The sequence below is a fragment of the Symphodus melops genome, assembly GCF_947650265.1.
Source record: "Symphodus melops genome assembly, chromosome: 1".
NCBI lineage: Eukaryota > Metazoa > Chordata > Actinopteri > Labriformes > Labridae > Symphodus > Symphodus melops.
The window spans coordinates 45,599,685-45,611,985 of NC_136691.1; the positions used below are offsets into that span (position 1 = coordinate 45,599,685).

Here is a 12,301-nt window from a genome sequence, read left to right on the forward strand (position 1 = left end):
AGACGCTCTCGATGACGTCAGACAGGAAGTTTTTGTTATCTTCCTGCCTGCTACTACCGGAGCATCCTTTTTGCAGCAACATCAGCTCATCCTTACCTGCAAACAAATATGACAAAACCCGCAGGGCGAGTCACAGGACGTGTTCAGGTGAATTATTCTCTAGCTTTCTTAAAAAAAACCAAACAAACATGAAACGCGACCCAAACATCGCTGAAGATCAGATATTCGGTAAGCTGGCCTCTGTGCAGGGCTGTCAGTGCTAACCTTTATTTGCATTAGCAGGGTTGAACCATGTGGTAAGGAGCGGGATGCCATGCAGAGGAGACACAGCAGCAACACGGATGGCATGCCCTCTGAAAGGTGAGAAAATCAACTCTCAGAAGCAGCATAGCTTTTGTTTTTTTTTCCTGCCTTGTGCCTCCAACATGTTGCCAGAAGTAGGTGGATACCCTGCCTAAAAAAAGAACAGAGGGAAATGTACATACTGGGATTGTTTTTTGTCTCGGAATAGAGGGATGTAGCTCAAGATAACATGACCTCCCTTTTTTCCCCAACTCAGGAGTCGAAGCCAAACTCTGGGGTCAGAGAGCAGTCTGGATGAGGGTGGCGTGTTTGACTGCCTGAAGCCTGAGTCACCCGCATCACCCCAGCAGATGTTCTCCGGCCTGGTTGGTGTCCCCTCCAGCTCAGTCTCCTCTGCCCAGTTCCAGGCAGCTGGCTTAGTTCTGGGCTCTCCCCCTGAAGTTTTTATCCAGATGACTGCATCATCCAGAGAAGAAGGCGGCCCTCACCGTACAGAGGGTGGACCTTTTCATCCTCGACCGCCCCCTCACCACCACCACCATCATCATCAACATCACCACCACTTCCACCACCAGCCCCTTCAGCACAGGACCTCCTCACTGCTCCAGCAGGCCACCACAGGGGCTGCCTCAGAGAGGCACAGCTCCAGGGAGGAGAACCAGGAGGACCCGTCCAACCCTGCTCCAGCCCTGTCGGAGTTAAAGGCTGTAGTAACATGGCTGCAGAGAGGCTTCCCCTTCATCCTCATACTGCTGGCTAAAGTCTGCTTTCAGCATAAGCTAGGTATGCCAGCTTTGAGAGTCATAGTGGTAGCTATACTTGCATACAAAAATACTACAAGCATGATTATGATTTTGTTTAACCTCTGTTCTGCAGGTATTGCTGTGTGTGTTGGCATGGCCAGCACATTTGCCTATGCCAATTCCACATTGAGGCACCAAGTTTCCTTACGGGTAAAAAAAAAAAAGTCTATTAAATGCTGTGCTCATACAGGTGTGAATGTATATGACACATTTCTGAAAATGTCAAATGTTTGCTCCAACCAAGGATGATGCTTTATACAGAATGAGGGCCCTACCCAACACAGAGCAGCTGTATTTGTTTAGTCGATGTACCTGCCCATCTTTGCACCAAATGGCGTTCAAATAAGGTGTAAATATTGGCATTGACAATGCAGGGCCATTTTGACGAATGCGTCAACAGAAAATATTAACGATAAAAAGCATGGTTTAAAGGTGTTATGTTTCCTTATATTTAAAGTATTCATATAGAGTACGGTTTTTATGTGCTGACAAAAGTGGATTCACATTGCATGTCCACTCTGTTAAACACAGGGACATGCAACACCTCTCCTGCTCCTCGGTTGAAAATGGGTTGTTGATGGGAAAAGAGGACGAGGAGACGTTGATCTCCTACTACTTCCCAAGCCAGTCGTTAAAATGGATGGTTAAAACACACAGTCTATGGTGAAAACCTTTATATATAATAATAAGTGCAGCAGATGCAGAAATACATGGCTTGCAGGGAAAATAATCTGATTGGTTTAATTCACATATTCTAAAACAAGATCTTGCACCTTGCACCTACCCTTGGATTGTTTGAATAGCGCTCTTCCATCAAATTTAGGCTGACCTGCTCACACATGTCTTTGAGGCTGGAGTCAGTTAAGACTGATAATGCTCAAGATAAATTGAGGGCAACAACATGGTATTAAGTATCATTTTCAGTACATGTATGTATATATTGTACTGCTGCTGAAGTCATCTTTGTCTTAGTTGTTTGTTTGTTTGTTTTTTTTACCAGGAGGAGCGTTCTGTATTTGTTGCTCTGTGGATCCTCATGTTCCTCACAGGGAACATAGTTTACATCTACTTCACGTTTAACCACGAGGAGCTACACAACAGGTAGTGTACAAACATGTATGTCTTGTAGTAGCTGTGCTTATTTGCCCGCCATCTTTGTTTTTTGGTTACTTTTATTTATTCATTTATTTTTCATTCTTTTTGTACGTGTGTGTAAGCCCTTTCATTTTTACATTCATTTCTTTTAGGGAGTGCTCCTGTTCTTGTTTGGTCATGTCCTGTGAGTATTTTGTGTTTCATTTCATTATTTTGTTGCTTACATTCTGCGAAAGAAACTGTGCATTGCTTGTGGTTCTATCATCCTGATAGAGAGAGAAAGAGAGTATCAGACCCGCCAGTAACAAATCATCCACTTCTTTTATTCCTTTCTTCTAGCCTCATGTTTACCAAGCCCAACCTCAACAGCTTTGACTTCTTTGATCTGATCTGGGCCGTGGGCATCACAGACTTTGTCCTGAAGTACTTCACCATCGGTCTGAAATGTTTTGTTCTCTTCCTTCCCAAGATTCTCCTTGCCTTCAAATCCAGGGTAAGAGACCTCCAGTCATTCCTCTGAGCCTTAATAAACCTAAAGAAGATGTGACTTTTAATATTTCCCTGTTCAACCTTTTTCCACACACAAGAGACATTTATTTAATTTGAGTAGGCCCAAAAAGATTGCTCTGTAAATAATTTTTTTTTTAACAAAACTCAATAATACCATCATGCAAAATATTAATAATAACTTCACTTGTATCACTTTTATGGCATTGTAACAAAGTTCTTGTGACCAGGAAGTCTGTCATTTCATTGGGATTTTAATTATAACCTTTAAATCATCCAAATAAACATGGCCTCACAGTAAGGTTGTGCCTCATGCACGGAGACTAGGGTCCTCAATGTGGGCAACCCAGGTTCAGGTCGAGCCTGCGTCTTCCCCACCGTGTCTCTGATTTTATCCTCTATGCACTGTCCTATCAAATGAAGGATAAAAGCTCCACAACATACACCTTTTTAATAAAAAAAACCCCAACAACATCAGATAATATCAATCATCTTAACTTATATTAAAGATAATTCTTCATTTGATCCATTTATGTTGCCGACCTACAATAAATAATTGCAGCTTTTTGCACATCCACTTCCTGTCTCGTCCTGCACAAATAAAGTTTACACACAAGTTTGATCTCAATACGATTTTCTCATGTGACTGTTCTATAACTCTTCCACTTCTTGCAGCTGCTTCACAGTAACGATATCAAAGCACATATGGATGGTTTAAAACACATTACTGAACGTGTGGACAAGGAAAATCTAATATGGCACACACCGGAAAAGGTTTTGAAACTGAATTTAACTTTATTGTTCTCTGCCACATCCATGTGTAAGCCTAACACGGCAAAGACAGTGATTAGGTTGAAGGAAATTGACAAACTCTGGAAACTTTGTTGAAAAAAAAAAAAAAGAAGCTACACTAAACTATGATGAAATACTTCACTGGTTGAAGAAAGCGCTAAAGGGTCACAGTGTGAAACTGTTTTGTATTCATAAGGTTTTAAACGGTCCTCCTTACGTGAGCCTGTGTATGCGGGACTCTGTGGAAGCTCAGTGTCGCCTGAGGCAACAAAATATGAGCGCAAACACAGACACACAGATACTTTGATTTCCATACAGGTGCAGGCTGAAGTGTGTGTGTGTGTGTGTGTGTGTGTGTGTGTGTGTGTGTGTGTGTGTGTGTGTGTGTGTGTGTGTGTGTGTGTGTGTGTGTGTGTGTGTGTGTGTGTGTGTGTGTGTGTGTGTGTGTGTGTGTGTGTGTGTGTGTGTGTGTGTGTGTGTGTGTGTGTGTGTGTGTGTGTGTGTGTGTGTGTGTGTGTGTGTGTGTGTGTGTGTGTGTGTGTGTGTGTGTGTGTGTGTGTGTGTGTGTGTGTGTGTGTGTGTGTGTGTGTGTGTGTGTGTGTGTGTGTGTGTGTGTGTGTGTGTGTGTGTGTGTGTGTGTGTGTGTGTGTGTGTGTGTGTGTGTGTGTGTGTGTGTGTGTGTGTGTGTGTGTGGTTACAAAGTATTAGGATTAAATTTTCCACTGATAAACAGACCTACAGGCCTGTCAGAACCACGGCACACAGCAACTGAGCTCATTTGCCCTCAAGGGGGTTACAAGGGTGAGGTCATCCCTCCCCGGAGCTAGACCATCACCTGCAACCTCCACTTACACACACACACACACACACACACACACAGAAACTACCAGCATGCAGGGTTTGACAGCTTTGATGGGACACATGTTGAGTTTAGACGCTCTCACATTGTATCATTTTCTTCATACAAGCTAAAACAGTCCTGTTTATTCAGAAGTCTGATCATCAGCTTGTGCACTTCATTAAAGCCTCCAATGGCAGACGCACTAATGATCCTACATAATCAGTGCGAGTCTGCATAAGTGATAGCAGAGACATACAAAGGTTCAACGGCAGCACGTTTGAAGACAGATCATAATAACCTCAAACTGCATTTGTGTGAACCCAAGCTAGTGTCCTATTGTATCCTGGTGTATTAATGTTGTTCTTATACAAGGTTTAAAGTCCCAGTGGTTGATAAATTTGTTAATTGTTCTTAAAATATCAACAAAGTGAAAAATGGCTCCAACAAGTTTAACAAGTTACATTATTTGAATTTGCGATTTTGTTAACAACCGTCTAAAATCCAAATACTGTATATGAAATTGAAACCGAGATTATGGAACGTATCATGAAATCATTGGCTGTGTGTTAATTTCTAACATTGTCAGAAATGAATAATTTTCTTTTGATATAAACACTTTGAGAAGACGTGGTTGTCAACCTCTTGATTTTTCAGCCACAGTCAGTATCTTGGCTTCTTGAATGGCCAGTGGATATCAGGGTAACTAACCACAGATATCTGGGCCGGTCTGACTTTTAACTTTACATGTTAGAAATGACATGATATACAACTCAAATGTTATCATGCATAAATATCTGTTTAGATAGATGAGCTAAAAGCAACATCAATATTCTTTTCAATATCAATCATTTCTTTTCCACTTCTTTTGATTTGCTAAGAGGTGATTGGCCAATACGAATCAAACAATAAATGGAACCTATGGATACGCGTCACATTTCATATCTTAATGTCGCTTCCCCAGATGAGCAGTAGGTCAAACACAAACAAACCTAGCAGTGAGATGTTGTTTTGTACGAAGAACAATATAAAACGTTTGTGTGTCAACAACAAAACTTCCCTGCCGACCTTTTTAAAGATCATCAAGTTAAAGACGTGTGGTGTGGTTTGGATCTCTGCGAGTTTTGGGGTAATGAAACAGAGAGCGATTTACATGTTTAACTTAAAACAAAATGTATCCTCACAATTACCCCCCCAAGGAAAACAACATAAAGTTGCACTAATAACAGTCTCGCAGATTAACATGTAAAGTGTTGTATTTGTGTGTGGAGTCCTTGAGTAGATAACGAGATCAGACAAAGTAATGAAACCAAGCAGGAAACTACTCAAACAAGGCCTGCAGTAGAGCTTTACTCAAACTCCTTGGCTTCTGTCCAAACTTTAAATTTGACAGTTTTTGCGTAGGCGTGATGGGCACTGTGGGATACGAGGCTGTGGGGACAATGAGGAAGATGAATTAGCCACTAGCAGGGGTCTTCCTCCCCTACCAACCTGGCTGCTCGAGGCTCTTTATCCACAGTCATCAATCTTTGTCAGCCAACATCCAGGAAGTCATTATGCAAGCTGGGATGCCATTGGGGCCATCGGGGAATCAAGTCGGCCTCCATTTTGGTCACCTCTGTTTTTAGCCATCCCCAATTCACTTAAAGCTTTTTGTGGCAGTGGGAACTCAGAAGTTCATTTCTTCTCTGTGATTATTTAGGGGGGGGGGGGGGGGATTTTTTAAGGCAGCTAGGAAGCCCCCGCAGGGCTGGGTTTAATGTGGGCACTGGGTAGCAGGTGGAAAGAACCGCTGCCAGTTTCCCTTGCAGTGTGGGGAAATTGCCTGTACTGCTGTGAAACTGTGGAGCTCTGGATGGCAGCCATGTTTGGGCTGGAGGCATGCCGTTTTAAGCTTTTAATACTGCACTGCTCTTGACTAGATAGAAGAGTCCCCTGAAGCTGTCGAGCTCTTTCTGCTTTTTGGACGGGAAGTTAGTCGATCAAAGACAGAATACAGTCTTAATGTAGAAGTCTTTATTTTGTACGTTAAGGACTTTTGATTGGTTATTAAAACGAATAATGGTTAAAAGTCTACATGATATTTGAAAGAAAGAAAGAAAGCACTTTTTTCTTAAGAGTGGCATTTAAGTGTATTTAACTTTGTAATTTTGTATTTTAACTTTTGTACTTGCGTTTTGGCACTTTAGTTTACCTGCACTGTCATTCATTTATTGCTCTGTGTGCCCTTAAATTGCCCCCCGTGGACAAATAATGTTTTTTTTTTAATTGAATGAATTGCTTATTGTTTTGTTGATTTTACTTTGAAAACAGTAATTACAAGTATGAATAATTTGGTATTGAAGTTATTTTGTGATATATATTTTTTTTGTCCTTCAAGCATTATAGGAGCTCGGGAATCAATGATGTCAATGTTGTTTATGACAATAACCTCCTTTTACTTAAGCTAGGAAAGTACTTAACAGCCATTTTCACACTCAGCATTTAATAAAAAAAAGTCTCCTGCTATTATGGTCCTCTGTCTATCCAGGGGAAGTTCTACCTGCTGATCGAGGAGCTGAGCCAGCTGTTCAGGGCCCTGGTGCCTATCCAGCTGTGGTACAAGTACATCATGGGAGAAGACCCGTCCAACAGTTACTTCCTGGGAGCCACTTTAATCATTATCTACAGTCTTTGCAAGGTAACGAGTGCCAGTTTCAAAATAATGAGCGATCTGCAAAAATAGTCTAAAGCCCCCTGTAGTACCCTCCTGTAAGTCCTTATAACCTAAAATGTGAAACAGTTTGAGAGAAGTGGCAATATCATGATGATAATGTTGCTCTGATTTTAATTATCTGAGGCTTCTAAAGTTTGTTGTGATAGTGTTTGCTCGGCCGATTTATTTGGGGCATAAATGTTAGCAAAAAGTTTCACAGGAATATTTGTATTAAGAAATTAAATATTTACGTAAGACCTTTCACTGTTAATAGTTTGGCTCCTTGTTTGTGCGTGCTAGAGTAAACTCAGTGGGTTCTTTAACATTAAAGCACCTGTAGCAGCTTGTGTTCAAGGACCTGCAGTATCTGCATCCGTCTGGTTGGCCTGTCACTTCTGATGAGACCAAAAACGTCTCAGAATCTTTTGAAGGGGCTGCCATATTGTTTTTTTTGTTTGTTTTTTTTCTCAGCCATTTCTGGTACCCAGAGGATGATCTCAGCTATCACTGGTGATGCCAGGATTTTTCTCGTTGTGCAACCATAAAACATACATTTATTTTGTTGTTTCAAAATTTGGTACAAATACTTTTTTTCCCCTCTGGATGAATCCATATGAACTGTGGTGAGTCCCTGACTTGACTCCTGACTCCTCTGGATAACCTTAATCTAGCCCATATTTGGTTCATTTTACAGAACTAAAGTCCGTCCTATGAACCTCTTCTGTTCCCTAATTAGCAGAAGATGGCATGCTCGCTGTTTAACATGATACCTTCCTTCCATGATACCTACCATTTAGTTCCCCTTTTACGGAGGGGTATAACTCTTTGAGGGTAAGGGTTGCCACTTCAAGTAAAGCTGGTGGAAATCTGCGGATGTCAGATGGTGACTTTTGAACAGGAAGTTGTGGGCTGTTTAAAAGACATGAGTCAGTTTTAAATTAGTAACGATTTAGAATGGGATGTTAAAACCGTGAAGCTTCGATAAATGAAACTCTAAATGATGCAATGATGAGTGTGTTCCAAATATAGTCCCGACTTCTTTTAAAACATCAGTGACTTCAGCACATGTTAGCACTGATGAAGAAAATGCCTTTAACTGAACGGCGTGAACGGTTCCCGGCTGTCTGCGCGCTGAGGTGCAGCACATCAGTGTTTTCCAAGATCAGCTCATTGAAATCTATTGAAATCAACCGATGTGCCATCAGTTGTTGATTCACATCTTGAATTTCCCTCGGGATCAATAAAGTATCTATCTATCTATCTATCTATCTGTTTGTCATGCTGTTGTGTCACAACGGTCACTATCTGGTGGTGTTACGAGGAACTGGCTTGTCCACTGACTTGGAGACCATAATTACTGAAATAAATAATAAAAAATCAACACTGTCTGCCAACGTTGAATTCCTTATCATTCATTGACCTCTGGCATGGATTCACTTAGTGAGCAAATGTTAAGAGAACCACATTTCAGAATATATGAAACAGGAAAATATTGTTGCCAGTTGCCATGATTAGACTCATAAAAACTGATGTGCTCCCTCTCCACTGTTTTGCAGTCCTTTGACATCTGTGGACGAGTGTCTGCCATAAGAAAGGCCTCGGTCATGCTCTGCAGCTCCCAGGTGAGATTTAGATAAAAACCTTTTTTCTCTTCACACGTCTAAAATACACGGATTTGTGCAAACGTGCATATATCCAACGAGAAGTCAGAATGAGTCTTGGAAGTCGATTTGTAATCCTATTCAACGTCACTCTTTTTCTGCCTCCTCCAGAGTTATGGAGTCAGAGCAGGCAGTCAGCAGTGCAGCGAAGCAGGGGATGTTTGTGCAATCTGTCAGACTGATTTCAGAGACCCCATCGCCCTGCTCTGTCAGGTAAGGATTCCTCTTATTACTTTAGAAAGGGTTGATAAATCTGTTTCTATTCAAAAAGGAACAGATACTAAACTGAAGAGTTTCTAGGCTCAAAAACAGTGTCTGCTGCCCTCTCTTGTTTAAATTTGAAGTCTGCCCTACTTTTGATCATCACAACCAGCATGATGTGTTTTTCCTTTTCATACTTCTACTGTGCTTATTGGATGATGGCGTGCATTACTTCCCTCTGTAGCATGTTTTCTGCGAGGAGTGCCTGTGTTTGTGGTTCGACCGGGAGAGAACATGCCCGCTGTGCCGCTCCACCGTCATTGAAACCCTGAGATGCTGGAAAGACGGCACAACCTCGGCTCACTTCCAGATCTACTAATCTTCGACAAGAAATCATCAGACCAAGAAAGATTTGATGTGATTAATGCTGGTTACATCTTCCATTATATATTCCTGTGGTAACTCAATCAGGTTGAGCATAGCTATCTCGAAGACTCCAATCTGAAAGGCATTTCAAACCATTAGAAGAGAAAAAACCAATCCCATTATTTTTCTCTGTGGACAAATGGAGCATTAGTGAAGGTCTCATTCACAGGCTAATTATCAGCATGGCATTAGTTTAAAGAAAGGAAAAATAAATCGGGACTAAAGTCAGTTAAACTATTAGATTCTTATCACACAGTCATGCCAACAATCTTATTTAGTTTACTGTTGTAAACTGTGATCATTGTCATTCACAGGAAAGGGAAAGTTACTTTAAAGTGCATTTATGATCAAATACCGACTGCATTCACACTTCTTGTGCTGAATGTTTACTTTGTTTTATATTATTTATGGTATTTTCATGGTTGTGTATTTATATTTTGTCAATTAGTATTTAACTTTTTTATTTATTTTTTTGGTCAAAATGGGTTCCTCTTACTTTGATCATGCAAAATATCAGGAAGTCAAAAAAATCTGTCCAAACATTTTCAAAGTGTAAACAAGGTGTTTCGTAATAAATAATGTGATTTAAATATTGAGTGATAAAAGTAAGTTAGTGTGTGACTTTTGATCATCTATACTGTAAACAGCACAGAGTGATGTATTGTTTATTGTGAGATCCAGACACCACAAACCCATTTTGTAGTTTTGTATCATGACTGGTGAGGTCATTGAAGAAACTGAAGTTAGTTTTTCCTGTGTGTTAATTTCTATATGCTTAGCTTCAATTATGCAAATTGTGTATTATCGTTTATTATTTCCTTTAGGAAAAAAAAAACAACGACTTCAAAGTTCAGTCATGTCTCCTGGTGTAAATTAAAGCACTTCAGCTATGTTTCTTTGTCAATAATTTATTTCAGAAAGTTTTTTTTTTATTATTCCAAATACTAAAAGCCAGTTTAAATATTGAATCAGTATAAATAGCATACACTTTAAAAAAACACAGTTGCGTTTATCCTGCTCACATTACATATTTAAACAAAGCTTACTTCCAGAAATCACAGTCAGCATTAACAGCATAGCTTCCATATGCACAGGTCCTGTATCATATTTATGTTTCAAAAACACCTTAACACTGCCCCTAACAAAGAATGCTCAAGCACAGGACAATGTGTAAACATCATCTAAACACTGTAGAAAACATTTAGAAAACATTCATCTTCCCACCATTAACGTGTACACTGTATATAGCTTAAGTAAAAAAAATGACAGTGCAGTGTGAAGCTTAAAACGGGTATATTTAAGTGCATTTTGGATGCATTTGATGTCAAACCAGTTTAGCTCCTTCGCGGTTGATGCACTCACATTGTGAGAGGTAAACATTCAAAGCAGTCCTGTTGGTAAGCTTTTCCCTCCACTCTACCAGGGGAGGATTACATCACCGTTTTGTAACTGGGATGACAGAATGGGAGAGTCACGCAGGGGGCAGAAACGTGCATGACTGCAGGGCTGCTGGGGTTCAGTGTGTCAGCTCTTTACGCAACTCATAGTGCATCCACATCAAGCCTGAGCAGGTCTTCGTGACACTTGGGATTTTATTCAGACACATAGTTCTGACCCTGAAACTTGCATTTAATCCCGGTTTCTCCTCCTCGTATCTCGGCCTTTACTTTGCAGCACACCGCCTCTTGCACCGCATCCTCCGGCTCTTCTGCATCTCCCTCTCATAGTGCAAATAATATGAGCCCCTTCCCCGTGCATGGTCCTGAAGGCACCACCTGCAGAACACAAAGTATGCGCTTAAATGACTACTGCACACATCACATAAATGTTGATAAAACTTAGACGAATATCGGAAAGGCTTTCAAAAAGAAAAGACAAGATAATATTAGATGTTACAACACAATTTACAGAATTTTACTATATGAACCCTAATGCAAAAGTGGCGAATGAACTGGTGAAAGGAAGATACAAATAAACAGTATAAGTCCATACAGTTAAACTTGTCACATGTTTACAATGTGTAATAAATCTTGTGTTAAATAAAACGTACTATTCTTAATAATAACTTGACAACTCAACCAAATCAAGGCGAAACAGTTTGTTTTCATTCTACGCCCTGCTATTTGGAATACTTTATTTACATCTGTACATACATACACGTTTTCAAAATAGAATATCTGTTGAAGTAGCCAGGCATTGTTTGACCAAATAACTTAATCTAACACTTGAATCTTAAGTTAACATTTATTAGGATTTATTCGTGATGCATTTCTATATTTCTACGTTTGGCTGCTCGTTGTCTGTCTGAAACTCTGTACTTGTGTTGATGCTTGTTTTGTCCAGGAAACTCTTGAAAAAGCGATTTTTAATCTCAATGAGTTTTTTTTTTCTTTTTTTTCTTCCAGGTTAAATAAACAAAACCGACAATCCTCACGTCTAAAATATTGTAACACAATTACAATGGACACACACGATCTCGTAGTTACCCTTCGTATTAGGAGTTCAGGTCAAAGTCTTACTCAAACGCTACGACTGTGACGTGACACTGTTCTCGCACCTGTTGCCGGTGTTGCCGCCTCGCGCCCTACAGGTGTCGCCTCGTGACGAGCAGCACGAGCACGGTGAGCTGTATCGCCGTGCGCAAGAAGCTCTTCAGGTGGCCTGTCCTGCTCACCGCGACCACCGTCCCGCTTCCTCCGCAGCCGAAGCCGCTTTCCGTCGTCTCCCCGACCGCGCAGTTCTTCTCCAGCTGGTCCCCGATCCTCCGCAGGCGCGAGGCGAGCAGCTGAGCCACGGTGCACGGCGAGTGTCTGCGCGCGCTGCAGGTGGCGTCACCGGGCAGCAGCAACGGCTGGTCTATTGGCAACCAGCACATCTTATCTGACAGAACAAACCAGTCTCCCCTCTTTAAGACTAGAGGATGTATGACCCTCCTTCTCTTCTGTCATCGAACCTTAACTGGGCTTGCGTCCCCCTCCAT

General features: G+C 41.1%; 1 protein-coding gene and 1 long non-coding RNA gene across 2 annotated transcripts; one reads left to right on the forward strand and one right to left on the reverse strand.

Annotated features, from left to right (window-relative positions):
• The first annotated feature begins 50 nt into the window (after positions 1–50).
• On the forward strand, positions 51–10,159 carry rnft2 (ring finger protein, transmembrane 2). Its single transcript, XM_079340291.1, has 10 exons — positions 51–147; positions 283–360; positions 560–1,086; positions 1,180–1,256; positions 2,107–2,207; positions 2,541–2,694; positions 6,869–7,018; positions 8,590–8,655; positions 8,806–8,907; positions 9,140–10,159. The coding sequence occupies exons 2-10, from the start codon at positions 314–316 to the stop codon at positions 9,272–9,274; spliced, it is 1,359 nt and encodes a 452-aa protein (XP_079196417.1). The 5' UTR covers positions 51–147; positions 283–313; the 3' UTR covers positions 9,275–10,159.
• On the reverse strand, positions 9,352–12,293 carry LOC306821822. The gene is made up of 2 exons (XR_013778831.1): positions 11,879–12,293; positions 9,352–11,096 (listed from the first exon to the last, which is right to left on the reverse strand). It is a non-coding gene; the product is annotated as an uncharacterized lncRNA (long non-coding RNA).
• Between the last annotated feature and the right edge of the window lie 8 nt (positions 12,294–12,301).

Coding starts and splice junctions, on each gene's coding strand:
- rnft2 (XM_079340291.1), top strand. CDS start 314: ATGCAGAGGAGACACAGCAGCAACACGGATGGCATGCCCTCTGAAAG. Junction 2,695..6,868: donor TCCTTGCCTTCAAATCCAGG/GTAAGAGACCTC, acceptor CTGTCTATCCAG/GGGAAGTTCTACCTGCTGAT. Junction 8,908..9,139: donor CCATCGCCCTGCTCTGTCAG/GTAAGGATTCCT, acceptor TTCCCTCTGTAG/CATGTTTTCTGCGAGGAGTG.